General features: G+C 61.9%; 3 protein-coding genes across 7 annotated transcripts; 1 reads left to right on the plus strand and 2 right to left on the minus strand.

Annotated features, from left to right (window-relative positions):
• Positions 1-100: 100 nt before the first annotated feature.
• BTBD19 (BTB domain containing 19) lies at positions 101-8,112 on the plus strand. Of its 4 annotated transcripts, XM_025153075.3 has the most exons (11): positions 101-586; positions 1,161-1,299; positions 1,554-1,729; positions 2,975-3,200; positions 3,738-3,791; positions 5,012-5,071; positions 6,324-6,392; positions 6,610-6,741; positions 6,819-6,944; positions 7,029-7,159; positions 7,266-8,112. In XM_025153075.3, exons 2-11 carry the CDS (start codon positions 1,258-1,260, stop codon positions 7,279-7,281), a joined length of 1,032 nt encoding a protein of 343 aa, XP_025008843.2. In that variant the 5' UTR covers positions 101-586; positions 1,161-1,257; the 3' UTR covers positions 7,282-8,112. The 4 variants fall into 4 exon arrangements, with proteins under 4 accessions (XP_025008843.2, XP_025008847.2, XP_046800813.1 ...); XM_025153079.3 differs by lacking the exons at positions 1,161-1,299; positions 1,554-1,729; XM_046944857.1 differs by lacking the exons at positions 101-586; positions 1,554-1,729 and having other exon boundaries at positions 1,143-1,299.
• Positions 157-1,164, minus strand: TCTEX1D4 (Tctex1 domain containing 4). Its single transcript, XM_004936734.4, has 2 exons — positions 1,027-1,164; positions 157-916 (listed from the first exon to the last, which is right to left on the minus strand). Exon 2 carries the CDS (start codon positions 905-907, stop codon positions 230-232), a length of 678 nt encoding a protein of 225 aa, XP_004936791.2. The 5' UTR covers positions 908-916; positions 1,027-1,164; the 3' UTR covers positions 157-229.
• Positions 7,638-24,485, minus strand: PTCH2 (patched 2). 2 transcript variants are annotated; one of them, XM_025153073.3, is made up of 24 exons: positions 24,138-24,485; positions 23,879-24,059; positions 16,991-17,180; positions 16,809-16,878; positions 16,468-16,559; positions 14,934-15,129; positions 14,723-14,844; positions 14,364-14,511; positions 14,070-14,201; positions 13,833-13,988; positions 13,656-13,748; positions 13,440-13,565; positions 13,238-13,356; positions 12,721-13,126; positions 12,330-12,642; positions 12,031-12,173; positions 11,757-11,937; positions 10,986-11,269; positions 10,467-10,604; positions 10,210-10,352; positions 10,016-10,115; positions 9,533-9,778; positions 9,015-9,416; positions 7,638-8,848 (listed from the first exon to the last, which is right to left on the minus strand). In XM_025153073.3, exons 1-23 carry the CDS (start codon positions 24,441-24,443, stop codon positions 9,015-9,017), a joined length of 4,287 nt encoding a protein of 1,428 aa, XP_025008841.1. In that variant the 5' UTR covers positions 24,444-24,485; the 3' UTR covers positions 7,638-8,848. The 2 variants fall into 2 exon arrangements, with proteins under 2 accessions (XP_025008841.1, XP_025008840.1); XM_025153072.3 differs by having other exon boundaries at positions 23,879-24,485.

A 24,485-nucleotide genomic window follows, 5' to 3' on the forward strand; every position in this document is an offset into this window, starting at 1 on the left:
TGGCATAAAGAAGCGGAATCCAAATTTGGAGTTGTGGTTCCTGCAGCGTGGGTTGTCTTGCAAGCTGCAGTGTGCCTACCAAACCAAGGAGCATCCAAGCATCCTCGCTCTGCTCCCTACATGCCCCACCATTAAATCTACACAGTGAAGGCCAGGCCTAGTGCAAAGTTATTTATTTGCACTAGCCCTGTAGGGCTGCAGGTGGAGCACAAGTTGGGGGAGGTGACCTCTACTCAAAGTAAACCCCATGCACTGTGGCAACAGCAAAGAGTGAGGCATTGCAGAAAGAGGCAGAGGCGAAGCTATCGCTTTCAGGGTCCCAGAGTGCCCGGCTGGCAACCAGCATGCTCTGCTGGCCCTGCTGGCCCAGCAGCACATGGCACACCAGCTTGTAGCGGGGTGGCACCACCTCCTTTGCCCGGCTCCGCAGCAGCTCAGCCAGGCTCTGCACCAGCACCGTGCTGCCCTGGGGGCTGTAGGCTGTGCCTCCCAACACCCCTGCCAGGGCTCCCTCCAGCACCCGCTGCACCCGCCCTGCGTTGAACCTGCAGCCTTCCTCCGGCCTCATCCTGTAGGTGTTTTCCAGGTGGGTCTCCGGAATGGGTTGGAAAAGTGGGAGCCCTGTGAAACTCACACGGCTGTGGAGGAGCCAGGGCCCCACAGAGGGCCTCTTGCCCCCCGGGGCTGCCCCCAGAGAGCTGCGGCGGCTGCCTGGGGGGCCCAGCAGGGTGCTGAGCACGGAGCTGCGACGGGAAAGCAGCTGCGGGGCTTTGCCTTCCTCTGCGCCCCGGCTTGGGGCTGTGGGCTGGGAGCCACGGCGGGTGGCTCGGGGTTGAGGGGCTTCAGTGCCATCTTCAGCTGTCACCTGCGTGGATGGCGCCAGTTCTAGGGATGGCTGCTCAGCCATACGGGCGGTCTGGAGGGGAGAAGAATCTCTGAGACCGTTGCCCTGGGCAAGCAGCCCCTCCTCTAGCCCCCCCCCCGAATTCTCAACTCCCACTCGCCCCTCAGCTGCCCAGAACCCACCTGTCCCCCGGGGTTGCAGCTTGTTCAGCTCCTGAAGCGTGAAGGGTTGCTACGTGACACTGAAACTCCCCATGGCACCGTAACTCTTTGTTTCCTGCTGCCTGCCCAGCCCCATTGTCCCATTTCCCCCACAGCTCGCTGCCAGCTGCAGCCTGGACTGCAGCCAGACTGGGGACACATTGCCCCGCAGCATTGCCTTCTCTTCTTGGACACCCCAAAAACCACCTTGTGATGGAGAAAAGCTGCGTGAACCCCGCTGTCAGCTGCATGAAGGTTTGATGTTTTTTTTCCCCCAGATTTCATCCCCAAGCACCCCTTCTCCCAAGACACCCGGGGCTGGGCACCCACTGAGCACAGCAGTGGGGCAGCCGAGCCCCACGTTGTGCTGGGGGTCCTGCTGCACCCGTGCCCCGAGTTGGGGCAGCTCTGGCTGGAAGCCGAGTGGGGTTTTCTCCCTGCGTGGAGCCCAGCCCAGCTGGTACGCCCCGGCCTCCCCATCAATGCGCCTTTGTCTGCCCCGACTGCAGATCTATTTGGGGAAAGTGGAGACGGCCTTTGTGTATCTATCTGTTGGCGGAGGTATTTATAGCTTGCTGCTGGCTCGCGCTGCCAAGCACGCCGGCAGCTGGACTCAGCTCCTTTCCTTCTGCCTGCATTCACCGCTTTCCTACGCAGACCCACGGGCTGCAGAGCACGCTCAAGGGTGGGCTTCCCCACTTGCCTCCCCTTCACTCGGCCCCCATGCCTCTCCCAGCCCAGCCGCCCGCCTGCCCGTTTCCCTAGCAATGGGCCGTGACGCCGCGGCCTCCTCCCCAGGCCTGCCTCCTCCCCGCCTTCCTCCTCCGCCGTCCTCCCCATGGCCCGCTCCTGCTCGGCCCGGCTGCATGGTGAGGCGGCCGCCTTCACCGCTGCTCTCCGCTCCCTGGTCAACAACCCCCAGTTCAGGTGAGGGGGAAGGCCGGGGGGCCTCCATCTTCCCCTCCAGCATGCCGAGGCCTTCCCCTGGGAGGCTCCTGGCAGCCTATGGGACGTGCATGGCTTCCGCATGGCTTTTGTGCCGTTCCCCACTCCTGTATCTGCTCTTTCTCCATTCTGGCTTCAGCCGTGCTTCCTATCACACCTCTGCTGGCACCCCATGGCCATAGGGCAGGGGACAGCCCCACAGGGGCCCTGGCAGTGTTCCTGCCCAGAGTGGAGCTGGGTGGCCAACTTGTGTGGTCCCCTTTGCCCATCTCATGCCAAAACCTGGCAGAAACATCAGCGTTATCACAGGAAATCCTGTGTTGGCCACCCAGAAGAGAAATCCCAGTGAAAACCCCACAGACCCTAGTGCCAGGGAAGTGGCTGAGGGGTTCTGGCCATCCCCGGACCACATCGTACACCCTGCATCCTCCAGCTTTTGTACTGCATTCTGTGACCCCAAATCTGCCCCCTGTACCCCCCGACCTTCATCCTGCACCAGATGCATCCTTCATTCTCTATCCTGCACCCAGATCTTGCACCCCATGGCTTGCAACCTCCATCCCATCGCTCACAGCCTGCACTCCACATCCCGTTTCCTCCTCCTTGCCCCGTAGATTGCAACCATGGAGAAGTCTATTCAGTCCACTTTGCTGCTGGATTTATGGAGGACTCGTAGGGCTCTGCTCACATCTCCAGACCTGGGATGGGCCAGGTGTCCTCATCTGCAGTGGATCACTGTGGGGGTCAGGTTTGCTGCCCTACTGGAACTGGAGAAGAGCAGAACAGAGGACAGGGAGACAACAGGACTGTAGCCAGCGCGATGCACAAAGGCTGTGGGGCTGGGGGAATCAGGGAGGCAGTGTGACCCCATGCCTCACAATAAACCCACACAGTGCCCATTCCCCACCGAAGCCACCACCCTGTGCCCTGTCCCAGCCCTGGGGTTGTGTTCTCCCTGTTCTTCATGATCCTCTCTCCCCAGCAGTGATGTGACGTTCGTGGTGGGCCGGGAGCAGCAGCAGGTGTTTGCACATCGCTGTGTGCTGGCGTGCCGCTGCCAGGCGTTCCGGGGGATGCTGACGAGCAATGAGGACCCCCTCAGCAGTGTCCCACCCCAGGGACCCTTCATCCTGGGCAATGTACAGCCAGAAGTCTTCCTAGCTGTCATTGAGTTCCTCTACACTAACAGCGTCACCCTCAACAGCCACACTGTGAGTGGGGATGGGGGGGGATGCATGGGGGGATTAATGGGTGGAGGGGAGCTTTGTCCCTCCTAGGGAGGGGATGGCCATCCGTGCAATGAGTGTGTGGAGCCTCAGCACAGCACTGTGAGGTGTCATGTTCCCCAGGTGCCTTGGGATATCAGATGATAGGATAGATCAGAGAGGAGAAGCTCCATTTTTGTCCTATCTTGCAGCAGTCCCTCTCCCCAACATTCCTAGCCCAGAGCTTTCATAGACAAAGGCGGATACATCCCTGTGGTCCCTGAGCTGCTATGCCCAGTGTATGTATATGAGTTTTACACATATACATGTGTTGGGATATCAGGGAATAGTTCTGTAACAGAAGGCGATGGACATGGAACAGGCTCCCCGTGGCAGTGGTCATGGCCCCATGCTGCCAGAATTCAAGGGGACGGTGCTCTCAGATATAGGATTTGAGTGGTCCGCCGTGGAGCCAGGAGTTGCCTTCTGATCCTTGTGGGTCCCTTCCAGCTTGGGGCATTCTGTGATTTTGTGATTCCATAGGTGCTGGAGGTGCTGACCTCATCGGTGGAGTACGGCCTGCAGGACCTGTGCAAGGTATGACCCTGCTTAGACCTGGAATAGTAAGTCCTCTATGCACCCATGCTGAGGAGCACCCCAGTACAGCCAGAGCTGGGGGAAATCCCCTGGTAGGACATGGGACCACGTATCTCCCACCCCACAAAGGACGGTAGGAAAGCCCCAATGCTCTCGGGTGCCTTCCGGCTATGTCAGGAGGACGTTGTTGGGAAAGTCCCACTCTGGGGAGCACTGGACACCCTTCAGGGCCGCTGTGGGCTGGGAGGCCTTGGGGAGGCAGCAGAATGCAAAATGGAGTGGTGGGAGCTGGTGGGCTCCATTAGGGATGCAGTCAGGCAGATGGATGGGCAGCGGGACAAGGGGAGGGAGCTCTTTGGGCAGCTGGGACACGTCATTCCTGAATTATGGCTGGGCCTATCGCGTGACCCACACATCACTGCCGGACTTCCCCTCCCTCGGCAGTGCGGCGGGGAAGGAGCTTGTTGAGGATGTGAGAGCTGCCAGAGCAGGCTCGTATTTCATAATGACCTGCTCAGCAAGACCCTAGCCGTGGCACCGCGTGGGCAGAGGTGTGAGGTGTAGAGCTGGGGATCTGCACCATCCAGCAAGGGTATCCCCAGAGCAAGTGCCTTCATTGGTAGATGTGTGTGAAGGTGGGGATCAAGCGACCAAGTGATGGCCAGGGAAGCCCCTGCCTCTGTCCCCGGCTGCAGGATGACTCAGGGCCCTTCTGCTACAGCAGATGGCTCCTCCCCACAGATCACATCACTTTGGGTTTCCCGGGGCCCTGAACTGCCTCTGTCCCCACATGGCTTATGTCCCTGGGGTGGGCAGGAGGGAGCCCCTCTGGCTGTGTCCCACCTGCATTTGAGCTGCAGCCACAGATGCTCCTCTCCAAGCAGGGAGAGCTGGAGTCACCCAGCAGCCACAGATGGGGACATCAACAGTGTCCCCATGGCAGTACTGGATCACAGCCAAAGTTGGGTGACCCTCCCCAGGAGGTGTAGTTGGCCGGGGTTTGATCGTCACAGGTTCTCTCCATAGCTGAATCTCTGCCCAAGTGCTCTGCCACAAACCCTCTTCCCTCATCCCATCCCATACTTTACAAACCCCATGGGGCTGGAGGCACCTCCTCCCCCTATCCAATGTCCCGTACCTGGGGGCTCGGGATGCTGAGCATCATGGGGATGGCATTGAGGTCCCTGCTCTGCCTGCCCACTCTCCCGTTCACCTTGCAGCTCTGTGTGGAGTTCATTAAGGACACGCTGAGTGTGGAGCAGGTCTGCGAGGCCCTGCAGGTAAGTGGTACCTGGCTCTGATGTGGCCAGCAGAGATGGTGCTCAGGTCCCCCATGTGGGCTGTGGGCCACCTGCAGGGTGAGGATCAGCCTGCAGTGCTAGGGAAAAGCCAGTGACAACTTCCCAAGAAGTGTCACAGAGGGTAAAAATAACTCTGCTATTTTGGGGTCTGAGCTGGTTGACGGGGCAGGATTCCCCTTCCCTCCTACGCAGCTGCTGCCCTGTCCCTTGGGGATGTCACACTGGTGTGGGCCACCACAGCCCCACAGCTCAATGTCCCCAGGACCATGCTCCCCTCCATAGGGCCAGATAAAATTCCCCAGGATGGATTTTGGGACCATTTCCCAAAACTCTGCTGAGACTTGGGCCACCCAGAAGTAGCTGGGAGGCCCCGTGACTGCTTGGTGGGAGTGCTGCCTCGTGCTCCTATGGCAAGGGTGGGAGATGATATACCCCACGCACCCAGGCCTGATCCTACAGGCACCACCAAAGCAATGCCCCTGGGTGAGATGCTGGCCCTGGTGAGCAGAAGCTCCCGTCCCACGTGGTACCTGACCACCGTGGCATAAACAGAGCTAAATTGAGCTCAGAGGAAAGAATCAGAAAACCCCAAAACCCCAGAACAAAACAAACCTGAAGTAAACATTTTGCTCTGCCCACTGGCTTGCGTTAGTTCTGGTCCCAGAGGTCGTGGGGGAGGTGACACTGTGAGATCCCACATACCCCACATGCACAGACTGTCACTGCAAGGGGACGAGGACATGCTGTGATGATCTGAGAAGGGTACAGACGGGCAGAGCCAGCCTAGGGGTAAGCTTTGCCCCAGGGGAGGATAAAAGCCCCCCCAGATTCCTGCTGCAGCAGAGAATGGTGGCTACAGGGCAGGCTGCATGGAGGCACGTGGGGTACACCTCAGAGGGCCACGTGCCAACCTTGAGCCTTGGTGAGAAAAGATGAGGATGGGCCAACCTCATGTCCACCTAGGGCCTGGTGATGTCTGTGAGTGACTGTGGGAGCTTGGGTGTTTCTGCTTAGAATTGAGGCTGGCTGGAGCCACCAAACCCTTTGCCTTGGGCTGGCTAAGAGTTGGTGCCCTGTCCCCACGTGCTGGCACCCTGCACAGAGCTGCTCTCCTTACCTGGGTCCCTGAGAGCACCTCAGGGCTGGCAGCATGGGGAGGACTCTCCGTAGGGCTTTGGGGGCGGTCCCTCCTGCCCTGGGGGCCCTCACGGGTGTCCCTGCTGTTCCACAGGCTGCAGTGACCTACGGGCAGGCAGATCTCCAGCAGCACTGCCTGGCGTTCATTGAGAGCTACACCATGGTATGGCTACAGGGGGAAACGGAGCAAATGGGGACACGGCATGGGGTAGGGGAATGGGGAAACAAGGATGCTGGGGCTGGGGCTGGGGAGGAAATGCTTTTTTGGGAGAAGGTGCTGGAAGCCAGGCTGGGGGATGGCCTGGGGGAGGTCCTGAGGGGCCAGGCAGGGTTGGCGCGAGGGCTGTAGGTGGGTGCTGGTTTAAGCAGCGCACTCGCAGGCAGTGGTGCGGACACGGGGCTTCCACGAGCTGTCTGACACGGTGCTGGCACGGGTGCTGCGCAGCGACCACCTGGCTGCAGATGAGCTGGACCTGGTGCAAGCCGTGCGGGAGTGGGCGCACGTCAGCTCGGTGAGTACAGCACGGGGGGCACCTTCCCAAACCCCCCCCAGTGTCTGCTCCAACCATCCACCCCTCATGGCCCATAGGCTGTCCTGGAGCGCCCGGTACCCGAGGTGGCCACTCTGCCCGTGCAGGAGCTGCGCCTGCCCTTGCTGGCACCCAGCGAGCTGGCAACGCTGGAGAGCCAAAACCAGCGCGACCTGCTCATCCCAGTGAGTTGTGGGGTGCCCCGTTGCTTCTTGGGGATGCCACGGGGCTGGTTTGGGGTACGCGCACTGACATCCCCATCTGGGCAGGTGGATAGCATTGCGGCAGCCTGGCGGTCCCACGCGCTGCGGCATGGAAGCGGGGTGCCCTCCCACCTCTGTCGGCCCCGGCACGGCACACGGCCCCGCAACCACCACCGCCACTTGGACCCACACAGCAAGTAGGGGCCGTGCCTCCCTCCTGCCCCCCCTGGAGCAGCAGCGCCCCCTGCTAGGTGCCGAGCACTCCTGGAGCAGCAATAAAGCGCTTTTTTCCCCGCCTGACAGATTCGGAGCAGGATAGGAGGATCGTCCTGGTGCGGGGCTCGGGCAGCCCAAGGATGGGGTGGGGGCACAGGATGAGCCCCCATTGAACCTTATCCCAGCCGCATCCTATCCTTCCCTGGGGCAGTGCTGCCCTCCGCTGGCAGCAGGGCTGTGCTACAGGAGCGCACCAGGGCCCCCGCATGGCGGAGATGGAGAAGGGGCTCAGCAGGGCATGAGGCAGCGCCCGGCCCCACGTCCAGCACTGCCTGGGCTGCGAAATCCCCACCACCACCACCGCCCCGCTTTGCACAGCCCATTGCGCACACAGCTGTGTACATCTCATCCCACCCCCCCGAGCTGTGCCCCCCAGGAGGCAGGGTCAGACGCAGCGCATAATTTATATATAATATATATATTTACTCTTTAAAAATAAACCTTCAGTCCCCACTACCGCCTGTACAAACTACAAAAATAAACCTTTGCTCTCTTTGATATAAATAACTTAGATGGCGTGGTTGGGGGGGGGGGGGCTGCCCACCGTGCCCACGCCTGGCACGGGGACGAGGACCCCAGGGCCACCCCAGCACAGCGGCAGTGTCAGGGGGCCAGGGCAGTGGGCACAGCAACACCGCTGGAGTTAAAGTGCTGGGTAACGGCGCGGACGGTGCCCGGGATGGGGATGGGGGTTGGCGGGGGGAGACGGCCCCATTGCATGGGCACGGGGCAAGAAAGTTGCTTTCCCAGCTGGATGAGGCCGGTGGCAGTGTGGGTGCCCTACACCGGGCAGAGCTGTGATGGTGGGACATCGCAGGGGCTTGGCACAGCGAGGAGCACCCCAAGGACCCCTCCCCCCCCCCCCCCCCCCCCCCCCCCCCCCCCCCCAAATCCAGCAATAGGCTCCCCGGCACGGCCCCCAGCTCTGTCCCTCCTGTGCTCACTGGTAGGGAAACTGAGGCACAGAGAGGGTGGGGGGAGATGGGGCTGCCCCTCGCTACCCCACCCCAGGCAGCCTGACAAGGCCCTCGGCTGAGAAATAAATCTTTTAAAATAAGCTTAAAAATATATATCTCTCTATAGATAGTTTCCCTTTGCAAATAAATAAAGGTGGGGGATGCCTATCCTGGGCCTTGCCCACGGCTCCGGGGCACCTGCCATATCGGGCAGGGGGGCACCAGGGGTAAGGCAGCCCAGCAGGTGGCCGGGGGGGGGGGTCCCAGGAGGAGGTGATGGGGAGCAGGCAGTGGCCCCCTGGAGGGAGGTGGCAGGGCAGAGGGCCGGGCGCTGCGCCCCCTGTGCCAGCAGCTCCAGAAACAGAGGGGGAGTTAGTGCTTCCATTTCTGGGGAGCACAGGCGCAGGGTGACCCCAAGGCACGTGGGGAGACACGGCCCTGTTGGCACAGCGTGGCCTGCACACAGCTTGCATAGGAATGCCAGCCTGCCCTGCCAAGCCTGGGTGTGGGGCTACGGGGGGGCCGATCCTCTTCGGCTGAGACCGGAGCATCGCCACTGGGGCGATTAGCAGCACAACACGGGCGAGCCCGCTCTGCACCCTCTGTGCCACGCTGGGAGCTGCCAGCCTGGGTGCCATCCATGGAGCTGGTGACCTGCGGGGAGACAGCAGGGGGTCAGCTGGGTCCCCCAAACCCAAACCATAGCCCTATGCTATGCAACAGCACCTGCACCCAGTAGCACTGTTGCAGCATGAGGCCACTGTTGCGGCAGCTGGCACCAGGGACAAGGGGGTACATGGGCATCGTGCCCCCAGCTCACCTAGCGCCGGGTGCCTGCCCCATGGCGTCCCAGGCTTTGCATCTCAAAGGAGTCAGGCACAGCGCTGGGCTCCTCCAGGCTGTCTGTCTCGGTGCCAAAGCTGGGGTAGGAGCCAGGCAGCGTGGGGTGCAGGGCAACCGTCACCGAAGCGGTGGCTGTGACTGTGGTGTAGCTGCCGGCGGGGCCCTGCAGGTGGGTGCTGTAGGCTGGCAGGGGGGCCCGAGAGGCTGGCCAGGCGCTGGAGGAGCAGGGCTGACCCGGCCGAGGCAATGCCGTGGGGTGTGGGTAGTCTCTGAGCACTGTGGGGCACGGCTCCCCAAAAGGCAACGAGGCTGCAGGCTGGGGGACGGGCTGCTCCTTCTTTCCCTGGACCTCCGGGCTGTCTTTGTAGGGCTTCAGCACCTAGGGAGGAGCGAGGTGGGGGGGCTGAGCATCCCCTCTGGCACCACCCTGCCAATCCCCATGTCCCCACCCCTCAGCTCCATCCAACCACCACACGGACACATGGAGACACTCACAGTGATGCGGGGGAAGCTGGGGTCCTTGCCAGCCTCCAGCAGAATGTGTGCCGGGGCAGGAGGCACAACGAAGGGTCCCTGGGGACTGCCTGGCCCCCCACCGTCGCCATAGCACTCTGTGTCTGAGGTATCGGTGAAGGCAGCAGGCCAGGCGGGGGCACGGCGGATGTACAGACCCCCAGGGCCGAGGCACGGGGGCACTGGCTCTGTAGGGGGCAGGCGGGGGCCGTTATCCACAGGAGATGCCTGGGGAGAGAGGAGATGTTGTAAGGGGTGTCAGAGACACGCAAGGATGGGGTCAAGCAGGGATGAGACAACTGGATATGGGGCAAAGAAGGAATAGGGTAAAGCAAGAGTGACGGCACAGGGTAAAGGGAAGGCTGAGGTAGGTGTGTGGGGTGAGGTTAGGACTGGATAAGGCAGGGATGGGTGAAGGTAGGGCACAGAGCAGTGGGATATGTGGGCTTGGGATGGGGGTCATACCTCAGAGGGTGGCCCGATGACTGAGAGCAGGACGGGCAGCAGCACCAGCCCGTTGAGCAGCCCCAGCAGCGTCAGGATGGTGAGCACCGCAAAGAAGTACCTGCAGGTAGGGTAGGCAGAGGGCTGAGTGGGCTCACTGCCCCCACCAGCCCTACTGCCGCCCAGCACTGTCAGATGGGGTGCCCAGCCCTCACCTCATGATGAAGTCGAACTCAGAGCTGGCCAACATGAGGACGCCCAGGAGGGTGGAGACGGCGCCGTCCATCACAGGGGCAAAGGTGTGCTCCAAGGCAGCGGCTGAGCGCACGTTCCTGCTCCCAACTGCTGTAAGGAAGCCCTGTGGAAGGTGGGAGGATTACAGAGGGCTCATCGCCATGGGGTGAGGGGGTCACTGGCTCCACAGGTGGAATTGGGGTGCCCCATGAGTAGGCAGGGGTCTACCATTGCTCACCAGGGCCACGTGGACAGTGAACTCCACGCCGATGCCAACTGAAGCGATGAGGATGACCACAGGGATGGCACTCAGCTTGATGCCCATCAGCCCCATAATGCCAAACAGTTCCACCGCCATCATGGCCAGGATAGAGACCTGGGAGCAGAGGGGTCAGTGAGGGGGGGCTCCAGTGCAGGCCATGCCCGACCCAAACCATAATAGGATGATTGTGTCCTCAACCTATTGTCCCTTTCTGCTCTATTTGGGGTGTCTCTTTTTCCATCTATTGGGCGATGCTCTCCATCCCCTTCATAAGGAATATCCTTACAAATCAGGATAGATGTGGCACTGAGTGGCGCGTTTAGTAGGCATGGTGGGGATGGGTTGATGGTTGGACTAGGTGATCTTAGCGGTCTTTTCCAACCTCAGTGATTCTATGATTTTATTCCCGATTCCCACTACGGCTGTCCTCCACCCACCACCACCTCCACATGGGCGTCCATCCCCAAGAAGCAGGTACCCAGGGCACACACTCACGATGATACCGGCCGTCCAGGGGTTGAGCAGCAGCAGGGCGCAGACGAGGAAGGTGCAGGCCAGCAAGATGCTGATGGCCAACAGGAACCAGTGGCGCAGGCCGATGTATTGCTCCCAGAAGAGGAAGGGGTAGCCGCTGGGGTAGCTCAGCACCCCATGGCGCTGGGCCGCCTCCTGGCAGATGGCCCGCACGCTCTCAATTGCCTCCACGAAGTCGGCTGTGCGACGCAGCCCGCTCAGGTAGAAGGGGAACTGGGCGAACTCCAGCGGCTGGGCTGCCGGGACTGGGGAGGAGAGCATAGGGTAGCACGGAGGAAACAGACTCCACATGAGTGCAGTTAAGATACGCGCCTGGGCACCAGCTCGAGTAGCTGGGCATTGGCACAGGTTGCCCAGGGAGGTGGTGGGGTCACTGTCCCTGCAGGTGTTCAAGAACCATAGAGATGTGGCATTGAGGGAGGTGGTCAGTGGGCAATATTGGTGGTAGGTGGACAGTTGGACTGGATGATCTTAGAGGTCCTTTCCAACCTTAATGATTCCATTCTATGATTCTGTGGGTACCACAAGGCTAGGGACAAGGAGCTGGGGGTACAGAGCGATGCTTGGGGTGTAGGGAACGGAGAGTGCAGAGCAAGAAGATGCAGGAATGCCTCTCCATTAAGGGATGCCCATGGGATGAGGGATGCTGGGAGTTTCTCAAGGGGCGGGGAGCAGTGTCCCCATGCCAGGGGATGCTCGGGGCTATGGGGACCCCACTAGGCGCTCACTCACTTCGCAGGTTCTCGCCCGTAGTGTCGTACTTGTCATGGATCCACTCAGGCGGTGGCGGGTAGAAGTTGGCCTGGGAGGCAGCGAAGCCCAGGGGGTCGTTGCTGGCCCACACCGTCAGGCAGATGTAGAAGGTGTCTGGGGGGATGATGCCATTCTCATCCACCAACCGCCGTGTGGTCAGCTAAGGGGGCGGCAGGGCTGATGGTTAGAAGAGTGGTGGGCACGGCACATGGTACAGCCCTGTTGCTCCATCCCCAGCCCTATCCCCAAGCACCTGGTTGAAGTTGAAAGGCTCCTTCTTGTTGCCAGTCTGGATGAGGAGCTTGTAGGCCAGTGCCCCGTCCTCGGAGCCGTTACGGTAGCTATCATGGGTGATGCGGCCGGCTTGCCAGTCTCTGTCAAAGGTGGCCTGGAGCCCTGGGGACAAAGCATGGGGTGAGCATCCCTTGGGGCACTGTGGGGACACTACACGATCCCCCCCCTCCGCCCATGGGGGCTCCAGAGGATGCTATGCATGTAGGAAGGTATTTCTTGGCAGAAAGGTTGGGGTGAAGCCCTGGGGATGCCCCTTACCTCGCAGCCAGTCCTGGAAGTAGTGGAGCCACATCTTGGGCAGGTCATGGTTGCCCTCACGCACCACGTACTTGACGGTGCTGAAGGCCTGGTGCAGGCTGAGCAGGGCGGCCTGGGCACCCGGGTAGTGGAAGCCACCCTTGGTGACAATGAACATGTTGTAGAAGGAGAAGTACTTGAACTGGGCTGAGATGAAGGCGTGAGCCTTGGTGTCCCGCGGCACAATGTCTGTCAGGTAGAGCCCGTCATGCACCATGGTGGTGCCGTAGAGGCTCAGTCCCAACAGCGCCAAGAAGAGGACCACCACCACCACCTGTAGGGACAACAGGTCAACCAATGCCTCATGCCACCATGCTGCATCGCACAACCTCACATCTCCACCCAACTTCACCTTGGTCTGGGTCCGCAGCAGGAGTGGGGCATACTTCTCACGGGCAAAGTCGGAGAGGCTCCAGCGGCACAAGGGCAGCGGCACGCACTCGCGCCCGCCTTTGGCCTCATCCAGCTGGGCCAGCAGGTCCCGCGTGGAGCTGGAGGGGGTGAAGACCTGCGAGCCCAACGGGTCGGCAGGCGGCAGCAGCACGGCGGGCGAGGTGCACACCTGGGAGGTGGGTGGCAGGACGGTGACGATGTGGTGGCCCGAGGGGTCGCACTGGGTGAAGGCCTGCACGGTGGTGGTGATCTGAGTGCTGGTGGCCACGCCGGGGTGGCCGTAGGGGGATGGGTGGGAGGCATGGTTGTCGTTGGCATCGGCCAACTCCTGGGGTTGGATCTGGATGACCCGTGAGGAGCAAGGGCTGCGGGAAGAGGAAGGAGGCGGTGGTGAGGAAATGAGCAGGGCTGCCCACGGGACTGCTTTGGGTGGGACATGAGGGTCCTGCGCGCCATCCTTGGCAGAGATCTGCTACCTGTAGAAGCAGCAGAGGATGTCGAGGCGACGCTTCTCCCGCCGGTACAGGTCCAGGCTCAGTATGGCAGGGAAGATGAACAGCACCATGGCGAAGTTGAAGACCACCACCACTGCTGCCTGCGGGCAGAGGGACATGTCAGAGCCAGGCTCTTCCCACCCCATAACACGGGTCACCACTCCCCAGCAGATGCAGAGCATACCTGGAGTGAGAAGGCACGCAGGGCGGGGATGGGCACCAGGGCAGCCATGAAGAAGGCAATCATGTTGCTGACAGAGGTGAGAGCCACGCTGGTCCCCGTGCGCCGTAGGCACTCTCCTGTCCGCTCCTGCAGGACACAGAGGGACACAGTGACAAGGGACTGTGGGGAACAGTAGGGCATCCCAGGGCTGGGCTGAGTTGAAGGGGATGTGCTCACCTTGAAGGGGATGTGCTGGCTGGTCTCGGTGAAGGCATGAGCCAGGAGGAACATGTCATCCACACCAATGCCGAGGGCCAGGAAGGGCAGCACCTGCCAGAGAGCAGCCAGTGTCAGCACGGGGACACAGCCACCATTTGGGACAAGGGGACCCATGGCTCTTCCCTCAGCATCTACCTGCGTGGTGGCTGCATTGAAGGAGATCCCGAGCAGTGAGCAGAGCCCTAAGCCAGAGGCCACAGAGAGGGCCACCAGCAGGACCCCGGCCAGGCCCACGGCACCCTGTGACTTGGAGCAGTCCCAGCGCAGCATGGTGACACAGGCATAGGCCAGCTGGAGGAGTACAGTGGTTAGCAAGGAGGCAGTGGGCAGGGAGGGATGGAGTAGGAGATGGACAGAGGGGAGTATACATACCATGAGGAGGTATCCCCCAGCCACTCGGATGGCACTGACGTCAGAGAAGGACTTCATGATGTCGTTGAGCGTGGTGGTGGAGAAGGCATGGATGTTCTGCGTGGCATTGGGTGGGATGGAGTCCTGTGCCAGCTGCATGGCATACATCCCATTAGACAGAGCCAGGACACGTGTCACCCCATAACAGGACCCAAAGGGTGAGCATCGCCTGGGGACCCGCTGGACCATAAGCATGGTGCTGGGACCCATGGCCGTGTGAAACTGGGGCAGAGGGGAGCTGTTCCTGGTGCCCACCTCCACAAACTTCCTCTGCCAGGCCTCCAGGATAGCACCTGCCTTCTCCTCACTCCAGCTGATGTCATGGATCTCGTAGTCATCCTTGAAGTGCTCATACAGCTGCCGGGGGCTCATGAGAAGGAACATTGTCTGCAGGGCCTCAGCACTGGGGAGACACAAGAGCATTCTGTTGGGATCAGGGCTGCAGCACCGTGTCCTGGGCCCCCCCAGAGCCCCCCAGAATCTGTCCCTCTTATTCCCAGCCTTGTTCCAAAGCACTGTCTCCGTTGCCAAAGCATTCCCTTGGGTGCTGGATGAGAGCACCACCACTACAGGACCCCATGCCGTACCCAGTGATCCTGCACTGCAGCCTTTACCTTAGCAGCTTGCCCTGGGAGTCTTTGGTTGTGCCGCCCAAAATCAGCTCCTCCTGCCAGCGCATGAACTTCCTGGAGAACCCATGGCAGCCCCCAGAGAGCTCCGCCGGGATGTCGGGGCTCTGCCAGAGGAGGGAAGGCAGTGTCAGACATGGGAAAAGGACGGTGAGCCCCCCGGGTTCCACCCCAATCCCCTTGGGCTGTCACCCACCTGCTGGCTCTGCTTGTTGGGGGCACTGGAGGGGCAATGGGGGTCCCGGGGGTCCAGGCAGGGCCGCTCCATATAAGCCTGCCCCACTTCAGCCTTATCCAGCAGCTCCTTGAAGCCTTCTAGGGATGTGAACTGCCCCAGCTCCTCCATCAGCTGCAAAGGGTCCAAATTGCTCCACTGGATATCAGGACGGCCCCTGCGGAGAGAGCGGCACGGGACGATGCTGAAACCCCCCACCCCAGACCCCATTGCATGGGGTCAGCACCCCGACATCCCCGACGGCAGGGCTGGGGAGGGGGGGGGGAAGCATCAGTCCTCAGTGCATCCCGCAGCATCCCCGAGCTCCGGCGCAGCGGGCCGTGCCCTGAGTCAAGCAGCGTGCCTGATCCTGTTAGGCTGGGACAAAGGGGGGCAGGCGGCCCCGCGCGCCCCACTCCCTGCAAGCAGTCAGCGCAATTACTGCCCGCGGGATAACATCTTGATAGAGGCAGTGGGGAGGGGATGTTGGGCCCATTCTACTCTCAGGTTTCGGGGTCTGCTATAGGGTCAGGGCAGGGAGCGAGGATGGGAGTTCAAGAAATGGGCTTTTTTTCTGCTGCCTATGTAGGATGCTCCGCTCCAGGCTTCACCTCTGTCCCAGCCCCAGTAGTTCTTTGAGAGAGGACAGACCATAAGAAGCCAGCTAACCCAGTCCAGAGCTGCAAAAAGGGAAAGAAAAAGCCCAGAGCAAGTGCGGGCCCTGGGGAGAAGCGCAGCCCAATGATTCATGAAGGCTGGCTGGGCCGGAGCCGGGCGCTCCAGATTCCCACATACCAACCAGAGCCGCTGCCACTTCCAAAGAGAGCCCCTTTTATCTGCTCTGCTTGCTTCACTGAGCCAGGGCAAATCCTTTTGTCTTTCCACAGATTGCCACGCTTTGTTCTCCCAGCTCCCGCCCTGCTCACCCCTCAGAGCCTTAAAAAGGGGACAGAGTCCCAGGGCTGCCCCATGGGTACCGCTGCGGGGAGGTGCCCTGCTGCCACCCCTCGTCCAGATCCTTGAGTGGTCCCTGAGTTGTCTCCAAGCACGGGGACGATGCCAGTCCCGCGGCAGACAGTGCCACTGCTGCTCGCTGCCGGCCAGGCTGGGATGCACAATCCCAGGGTCTAAGGGGGGGCCAAACAGCTCCCCCCCCCACCCCCCCAGTGCTGGCTGGGCACGCTAAGGCCCCTTCCCCCTCCTCCCATCCCTGAATAAGGCCACTATTTCATCTGGTTGGCAATGGGCAGCTTTCAGAGCAGCATTAGCATGAGAAAGCGCGGGGCTGCGTTTGCTGACAATGCACAAGGCTGCCCGGGCTCTCCCGGACAAACACGGCTGTAAACAGAAGGAATGCAGGGGGCCTCCCCAGGCCCCACCAAAAAGCACCCAGGGCGGAGAGACGAGCACGCAGCGAGCAGCCCCGTGCACCTGCACCTCACTGTCCCCATCCCAGGGCTGGGGGTGAACGGGCGTGTGCCACCAGGGCCCCCACTGGTGTCCCCCATGCACTCACGGGAGGTAGGCTGAGCCTCCCTGCAGCTTGGCCCCTTCCCAGAAGCAGTCCAGCGGCGTCAGGATCACACAGGGGAACAGCTTCTCGATCATCTGCAGGAGGGAGAGTGGCAGTGGGTCGGAGGGATGCACTGTGCCGTTGCCCTGTACACCTGCCTGTACCGCCACCTCCCATCCCGGCCCCAATCCGTGTCCCCCACACGGAGCTGGAGGGCTGCACACTCCCAGCGGATGGGTTTTTACCACTTGCTGCTCCATTCTCAGCGGGCAGATGCGCAGGGCTGGGAGTCCCATGGCACCATTGCCCCCATTGACCCGCTCAGCGCCGCGCTCAGGACTCACCCTCTCGATCATTCCATTCTCAATGATGGGGACGCCTGACTTGTAGCAGATCTTGTTCAAATCCCACGATCTGCAACAGGAGGAGAAGCTGACGATTGGTTCCGTGCCACGGGAGGGTGAAAGGGGGACACAGGGCACCGCGGGAGTCCCTGACCCCCCACCCCATCTGGAGCAGGACTCACTTTCCGTACAGCGAGACTTGCACTTTGCTGGCAGCCAGGGCCGCCTCGAGGTGGAGCTGCAGGGCCTCCTGCGTCAGGATGTTCTCCCCTTCGCGTTTCGGGGTCTGGATCAGCATTTGGGACGTGTAGACGGACTCCTCGCCCAGCTTCTCCTTCGTGTAGCGGAGCTCCTGGCTGACCCGGCTGCCCGCTGCAGGATGGGGGAAGGCCATGACATTGGGGCCACCGACACTCTGTCCCAGCACCGCACCCACCGAGAGGCACCCGGGAATGTGAACTGTCCCCATATGCCACCAAACCTGGGGGAACCTCTTGCCATGGAGGTCTCCCAGCTGCTCAGATCTCCATGCACTCACGCACCAAAAGCGTGCACCCATCCCATCCCACACGTCCCCACGGCTCATTGGCTTCGCCTCGCCTGGAAAATCCCCTTGGGCAGCAGGAAGGGGACATTACACATCCCCTCCCCTCCCACCTGGAGCAGATGATCGACCCACAGAGCTGCTCTGGGAGCACCTGGGGACAGAAGGGCACCGGAGGCCCTTTTGGCACCTCCAAGGCACAGGAAGTCATCCTTAAACTCCGTACAAGAGTTCCAGCAACCGACATTCCCAGCAGAACACGCTGACTTTATTTCCAGCCCTATATTACAGACCCCATAGCACCCAGCTCCCAACCCATGGGGTACCCGAGATGAAGCCCCCACCCCGGTGCCACCCTCTGAGGACACCGCACATCCCGATGCCGGGACGCAGTTCTCATCCATGCCGGGACCGGGACACTCCCTGGGCACAAAGCCGGAGCCCGGCAGGCCTGGCCTCCGGCCAGCACTGAGGAGGCCAGAGCAAGACCGCAAATAAGCAGCAGAATCTTCCCCTTTTAATGACTTATTATATGGGTCGACTTTTTTTTTCTTTCTTTTTTTTTTTTTTTTTGTTATATTTTTCCTTGTTTTTTTGGGCGGGGGGGGGGGGGGTGCCTTTATTGTTCCTGGCCTGGCTGAGGAGCAGCTGGTGTCCATCAGATGCCATTTGGGATGGAGGTTGTGCCAGGGCTGGGGGAGCAGTGGGAGGAAGGGGGGGCACGGCTGTAGCCTTTGTGTGCGTGTGACAGAGGGGATGTCGGCGCCCAGGGCTGGGGACATGGGGGGGGGAGGGTGCCACAGGGGGAGCGTCCCTTCCCAGCAGGGTGGGAGGTCGGGGCCGGGGGGTGCACCGTTGCTCTGATCTCGGTTGTGCCACCCACATGGATGGGCGGATGGAGCTGAAGGGGGGGGCGTGGGGTCCTGCATCGCGGGAGGGGAAAAAATAGAGGATGCCCCCTCCTCCCTCCCACAAAAAAAAAAAAAAAAAGAGAGAAAATAAAAAGCCGTCCCTTGTAATTAGTGTTAATTTGGAACAGGGCACTGCGAGCCGTCAGCAAGCTTCAAAGGCAGTGAGGAAGCCTCAAATTCCAACACCCTAATTAAGCAAAGAGCAACATGAAAAGACACGGCAGCGCGCGCCGGGCTGCCAGGGACACTTCAAACGGGCACACGGCCGTCCCCGGGCTGGGAACGGAGCAGGACGCCCCGCACCAAGCAGAGGGGGCCAGAACGCCATGACAGCAACAATGAGAGCGGCTACGGGGAGCTGGATGTAAATTTGGGGTTGGTTTGGTTTTTGTTTTTGTTTTTTTTTTTTTGTTTTTTTTTTTAAACTCCAATTAACAAAGGGAGCCCTCGGCTTTTTCATGCGAAGAGCCCTCTGGTTCCAATCAGACACCCGGCACTGCGATGAGCATCCCAGCCCGCTCCCCAAAGGGATGGATGTCTCCTGGGGCGCTCTGCATCCTCCGTGCGATGGATGGAGGTTTGGGTACCACGGGATGGGGACGCAGGCTGGTGGTGATGGCACACGTGGGGGGGGGGGGGACACGGTGGCCAAGGGGTGCCCAGAGGGGTCCCAGCACCGTGGGAGGCTGTGCGCATGGGCCGTGCTGTGGGAGCCCTCCCGTAATTATGGCATCCACTGCTAGATTATAGGGCAGGAGCTTCCCTGCCTCCTCCCTGGCCACCCTGCCTGAGCCACCCACCCTCTAAGCTCCCCACAGCCTGGCAGTGGTTCACCCACAGCCAGGGGCACCAGTTTGTGCCTCAGGGGTTGACCAGACGGGGAACAAAGACCCAAAGAGCTACCCGGGGTGGTGGCTTCCCCCAGACCATGGTGAGCCACAGGGCCAAACACCACCTTAGACATCGGTTGGAGGGTCTGGGGGCAGCAGACCCTGTGCCAAGCCCCTAGATAGGCACATCAGCATGGGAACACAGTGGGGACAGCCCCACACTGATTTGCCACAGCCAAAGGGGATAAAAGCGAGGAAGAAAACAGAAAGCACTGCAGAAAGGCAGTGGCCCCTTAAGAGATGCACTGCCACAGAGTCCATGCCGTGTCTCCAAGAGTGGGTGGACACTTGGGCACCAGCAATGGCACCGCACTACAGACAGGCACTGCCAGAAGCTGTCACTGCTCAGGTGAGCAGGGAGGCAGGCAGCAAGCACGTCCTCGCTTGGCCCCCAGAAGACAGGCCCGGGGCTATGGGGCACAGCATGTTGGATGGGGCACAGGGTCTGGCACAGCTTCGCCCCAGCTGCAGCCATACCCCCAGCAAAGGGATCCTTTTTGGGGCACATCCTATAGGGCAGAGCTGGAGAGCAGCATTCGGATGAGGAATATCACACCGAGACCCTCCTCCAGAAACAGCCACCCCTCCAGCAGCATCCCCATATCCACACACCCTCTACCCAACGAGAGCACAACACAGCGCCGTCACCGCAGTACGGACGCAACGCATCACCGCTCCGGATCCATACGTGAACCCCCCCTCCAAAAAAAAGGGGGGGAGGGCAACGGGTACGGGATCCCCCCCACCCTGAGCACTGCCCCACATAACCCCACGGCAGGGGGTCCCGCAGCACACGGGGAAGGGACGCGCCATCCCCGTGCCGCCAGGCACGCAGCAGCCGGAGGCCACCTTGGGAGTGTTGTGGGGCGGATTAGCTGGATTAGGGAGCTGTGAAAGGACCCATGCTGCTCTGGAGGAAGTCTCGCTCAGGGCGTGCTGAAAGAGCCATTTTTACCTGTCCCGGCCTCCCGAGGAGCCCCGCGGCCCCGTCCTGTCACAACACGGCCCCGTGCCCCCGCGGGGTGGCAGCCCCGCTCCGACCCCATAGGAGCGCTCCCGAAGTAAACGCGGCAAAGGAGAGGGTCCTGCCACCAAAACCCGGCGCAGGGGATGCGAAAAACTGAAAGAAGAAGAAGAAAAAAAAAAGGAAAAAAAAAAAATGAGGAGCAAAGGGCCGGCTTGGGGCCACGGACGGGGAGCCGGCTTTGTTTATGGCGCAGCCAAATTAATGTCTTTATTACCCCCAAATCCGTTCCCAGCGCGGCCGGGACCGAGGGGACAGCGCGACCCCCAAAAAGGGGGAGCGGGGATTGAGGCGGGGACCATTCAGCGCTCAGACTCCTGTCAGCATTGACATAAATTTCCACTGGTGTTGGCATTTAGGCATTTGCCATTTCCATATGTATGGGGCTGCCTGTACTAATTATGCTAATCACCCCCTCTGTTGGCTGCTGTGAAAAATGGCCACATTAGGCACTCCACTGCTTGCTAATGTCACTTAATGTGTGGTTGAAACATACATTCATCCCGCGCTGAATGGTGAAATTTTTCCACATTGCTGGCTTCATTCAGGCAAGAAATGAATTTTTTGAACTCGGACCACTTTTCCAGGCCCGAGGGAGAGGCAGAGAATAAAAACCTCTTCTGGGTCCCTCGCGCCGCCCCCTCCCCAACGGGGCAGAGTCCCCTCCGAGCGCCGCGGATACGGACGGCTTTAAAGGAAAAGCCCCCAAACCATCCGGGGCGACACAAACGTCTGAGCGGAGCAGCGAAGAGAAATGAACGCACGCGGATAACCGCAGCCATCTGAGGTCTCCGGGACTTTTTGGTTAATTAGCAAAAGTTTCCAGCCCCCCCCCCTCCCCCCCTCAAAAAAAAGCCGAGAGCGTCGACAAGGAAAGGGAAGGCGAAGGGAAAGCAAAGGGAGCTCCCAGCAGCGTCCCAGAGGGAAATGCACAGAGGCAGCCCCTGCTGAACCCCCAGAACAGCGAGTCCCCGGGAACAGTGCTTGTAGGGCTGGCTCAGAGCGAGCACACAGAGCCCACCGCTGGATGTTAGGACAGTGGGAGCACCGACCCAGCACCCCACAGCAGCAGCGTGCAGGTCCGAGCCCCCAGGGATGGGGTCTCAAGGATGCACCCTAAGCCCATGCCCAGATGGGGTACAGGGGCCCGGACTCAGACAGAACTCAGGAGGGGCCGCACGGCAGCAACGGGGACCTCTTCTCACCCCACACAGCGCCACCAGTGCCACCACCCGGGCACGGAGCAGTGATGTGGGCACCTCCTGCCCCCCGAACCCACCCGGCAGCAGCGGGACCACCCACCTCTCCCCATGCCCACCCAGGCACCACACAGCCCCCACCCCACCCCCCCCTCGGGTCCCGCAGCAGCGTGGGAAGCAAGGCTGCAGGCACAGCTCTCTCTGCCGTAGGGCACAGAAGGGTGGGGAGGGCCTTTCATCCCCACTCTCTGCTTTTATTGTGGCTTTCCGCTGCCTGGAGCCAACCCCCCCCTCCCTCTGTGGGTGCCATCTCCCTGGGTGCTGGGGGCGGGGGGACAGCACCCTGTGCCAAACCCTATGGTAGAGGTCAGGGAAGGACGGAAGCCACCAGGGAGGGCTGGGGGAAAAAAACATATATATATATAATATTATCTCATCTTCGTGAGAACAGGGAGGGAAATGCCCCTCTCACCCCCATTCCACGCATCCACCTCCACCCCTCAGCCCTGCAGCACATTTAGGGTATCCCTGACCCCTCCGGGAAAGGGACGGGGTCTGCTGCGGTACTGTGGGAGCGCGGGGCTGTTCCGGTTAGGAATTAACCCGGCCTTCCTTTGAACCAGCCCTCAGCCCCATAAATCAGGCAGCGCCATTCACCACCCAGCGCTCTGCCTCCCCGGCCCCGCAGCGCCCTGGGAGAGCCGGGAACAGCTGCCAGGTGTCTCGAGGTAACCCAACACTCGCCGCGAGACGGGGATTCAAAGCCTGCGAACGGCTAATTGCTTCGGAGGAACCTAATTGAACATTTCCACAGCAGAGTCCAATTTATGGGGTGACACACGGCCTCTTCCCATCTCCCAAGTTGGGACGTGGAACATGCAGCAACCCTGCAGGCGCCACCAGCATCCCCCAGCGCTGGGACACCCCTAAGCCAGGATAAGGGACCCCACAACGGCCAGGACTGCACCCAGGCTGCGAAATTCCCCTACGGGGGGCACAGCCCCCTCCCCCCACACACGCACACCTTCAGCCCCCAAGGGCTGCCCAACCCATCTCCCTATGGGGACAGTGATACTGTGTACCCACAGGTCCACGGCTCCATCCACAGCCTCCTGCAGGAGGATCAGCCCCACCTGGGCCTCGCCTGGGTGCAATGGCTTTGGGTTGGAGCATCACCACGCTGCGTCCCACCTCCTGTCCATAGTAGGGCACATGGGAAGGTACAAAGTAGCTCCCGAAGAACATTGCTCTGCAGCCACCCTACTCCTGAGCTGGCGATGGGATCGAGACTCCCTGCACACACACCGTGTCCCTTCAGTGCTGTACAGAACGGGCTGACCGTGTCCCTGCAGACACCTCTGCACAGGACCCAGCTCCCAGCATCCCGCACCTCCGGCCGCTTTGGGGTCGCACCTCTCCACCAGCCCCACGCTGCCCGCACCGATCCCACAGCACAGCGACACACACCCACCCCGCACAACGACCGGGGAAGGGCCGGCAGAGAAATCCCAGAAGCAGCCAAAAAACCAAACCGCCTCAGGATGCGGCGGCACGGTGCGCCCTCCTGCACCTGTGACACCGCAGCCCACGGCCTCGGGACAGGGATGGCTGCGGACACACGGGGCGGCGACGGATGGCGAGCCGACGCGCGGGGCTGCGGGGAGCTCCCGCGCACCGAACCGCTCCGAGCCCGCACCGACGGCACCGGGACGCGCACCGCCGCGAGGAACGAACGCGGCGCCGTCGCCACCCCGGCTCCTTCCCCATCCCAACGCCCCCCACGACAGCAACGAGCCCTCCCCCGGCTGCAGCCTCAGAGAAGCACGAAGACCCCCCGCGACCCCGGGAGGCACAGCGGGAGCGCTCCGGGCACCGCCGCACGGCACGGCGAAAGGGCGACGGATGGATGGATGGATGGATGGAGCGGTGCGGGAGGAGCGCCACGAGGGTGCGGGGAGCAGGTGGGGGCTGTGCGGGAGTGCTGAGCGCCGAGGAAGGGGAAGGAAAAAAAAAAAAAAGAAAAGGAAAAAAAAAAAAAGGGGGTGGGAGAGCAAAGTTGCTTCTATTGTTGAACCGAATCCAAGAGGAGCCGAGGACCACACAGGGAGCGGGGCGTGGGGGAGGAGGCAGCTCCGCGCTAAGATGGCTGACACCCTCCGCTCGGCAACATCTGCCCCGGCGCTGCGCCCGCGGGGCCCCCCCGGTGGGACGGAGAGCGGGCCGGGCGCCGCGGGGGGCACAAAGGGATGGGAGCGGGGATGTGCTCCGGGCTGAGCCTCCCGCGGCGCTCCGCGCCCCGCGCCCGACGGCGGGACGTGGGGATGCTCCGCGAGAAAGAAGGGAAAACGGCGAAAGAAGCAAAAAAAGAAAAATAAAAACCACAACCGACCGAGAAAGCCAACGGGCAAACACGCGTGGGAGCGCGCTCCGCTCCCGGCACACGTGCGCGGGTTCAGCCCCGCGCGGGTTCAGCCCCACGCGCCGCCCCGCACGGCCGCTTACCTTCCACCCAGAGGTGCTCGATGTCCGTCTCGACGGAGGCCACCCGCAGCCCCACGGCCAGCGCCCCGAACAGCAGCAGCCCCACGAACAGCACCTTCCCGCAGTGCCGCTGGATCCGGCAGCCCAGCGCGAAGAGCAGCGCCTGGAAGCGGGCCCGCAGCCACAGCGGGGCCCCGCGGCCCTGCGGGGAGCGGCGGCGCTCAGCGGGGGGACCCGCACGGCGCGGTGCGGGGCGGAGCGGGCGATGCTCGCCGCTTACCTCGGGCAGCGCTTTGCGGAGGGCGGCGGCGGCGGCTCGCGGAGGAGCGGAGCGGGGGGGCTCGGCCGGCATGGCGGGGCGGCTGTGCGGGGCGCGCAGCCCCGTTATGTGGGGCCGAGCGAGGCGGCGTCGGCCCCCATGGGCGCGGAGGGCGCGGGTGTGCGGCGGAGCGGCGGTGCCGGTGCGGAGGGCTCTGGGCCGGCGGCCGCCCGCCGCGCCTCTAAAGGGGAGGGCGGGGGCGGGGGGCGCCGGGGCCGCGCCGCCGCCGCCGCTCCCATTGGCCGCCGCCGCCGCGGCAGCGCCCATCGCCGCTGCTAAGCAACGGCAGCGCCCGCCGCCGGCGGCCAC

This window comes from Gallus gallus, chromosome 8 (assembly GCF_016699485.2).
Source record: "Gallus gallus isolate bGalGal1 chromosome 8, bGalGal1.mat.broiler.GRCg7b, whole genome shotgun sequence".
NCBI lineage: Eukaryota > Metazoa > Chordata > Aves > Galliformes > Phasianidae > Gallus > Gallus gallus.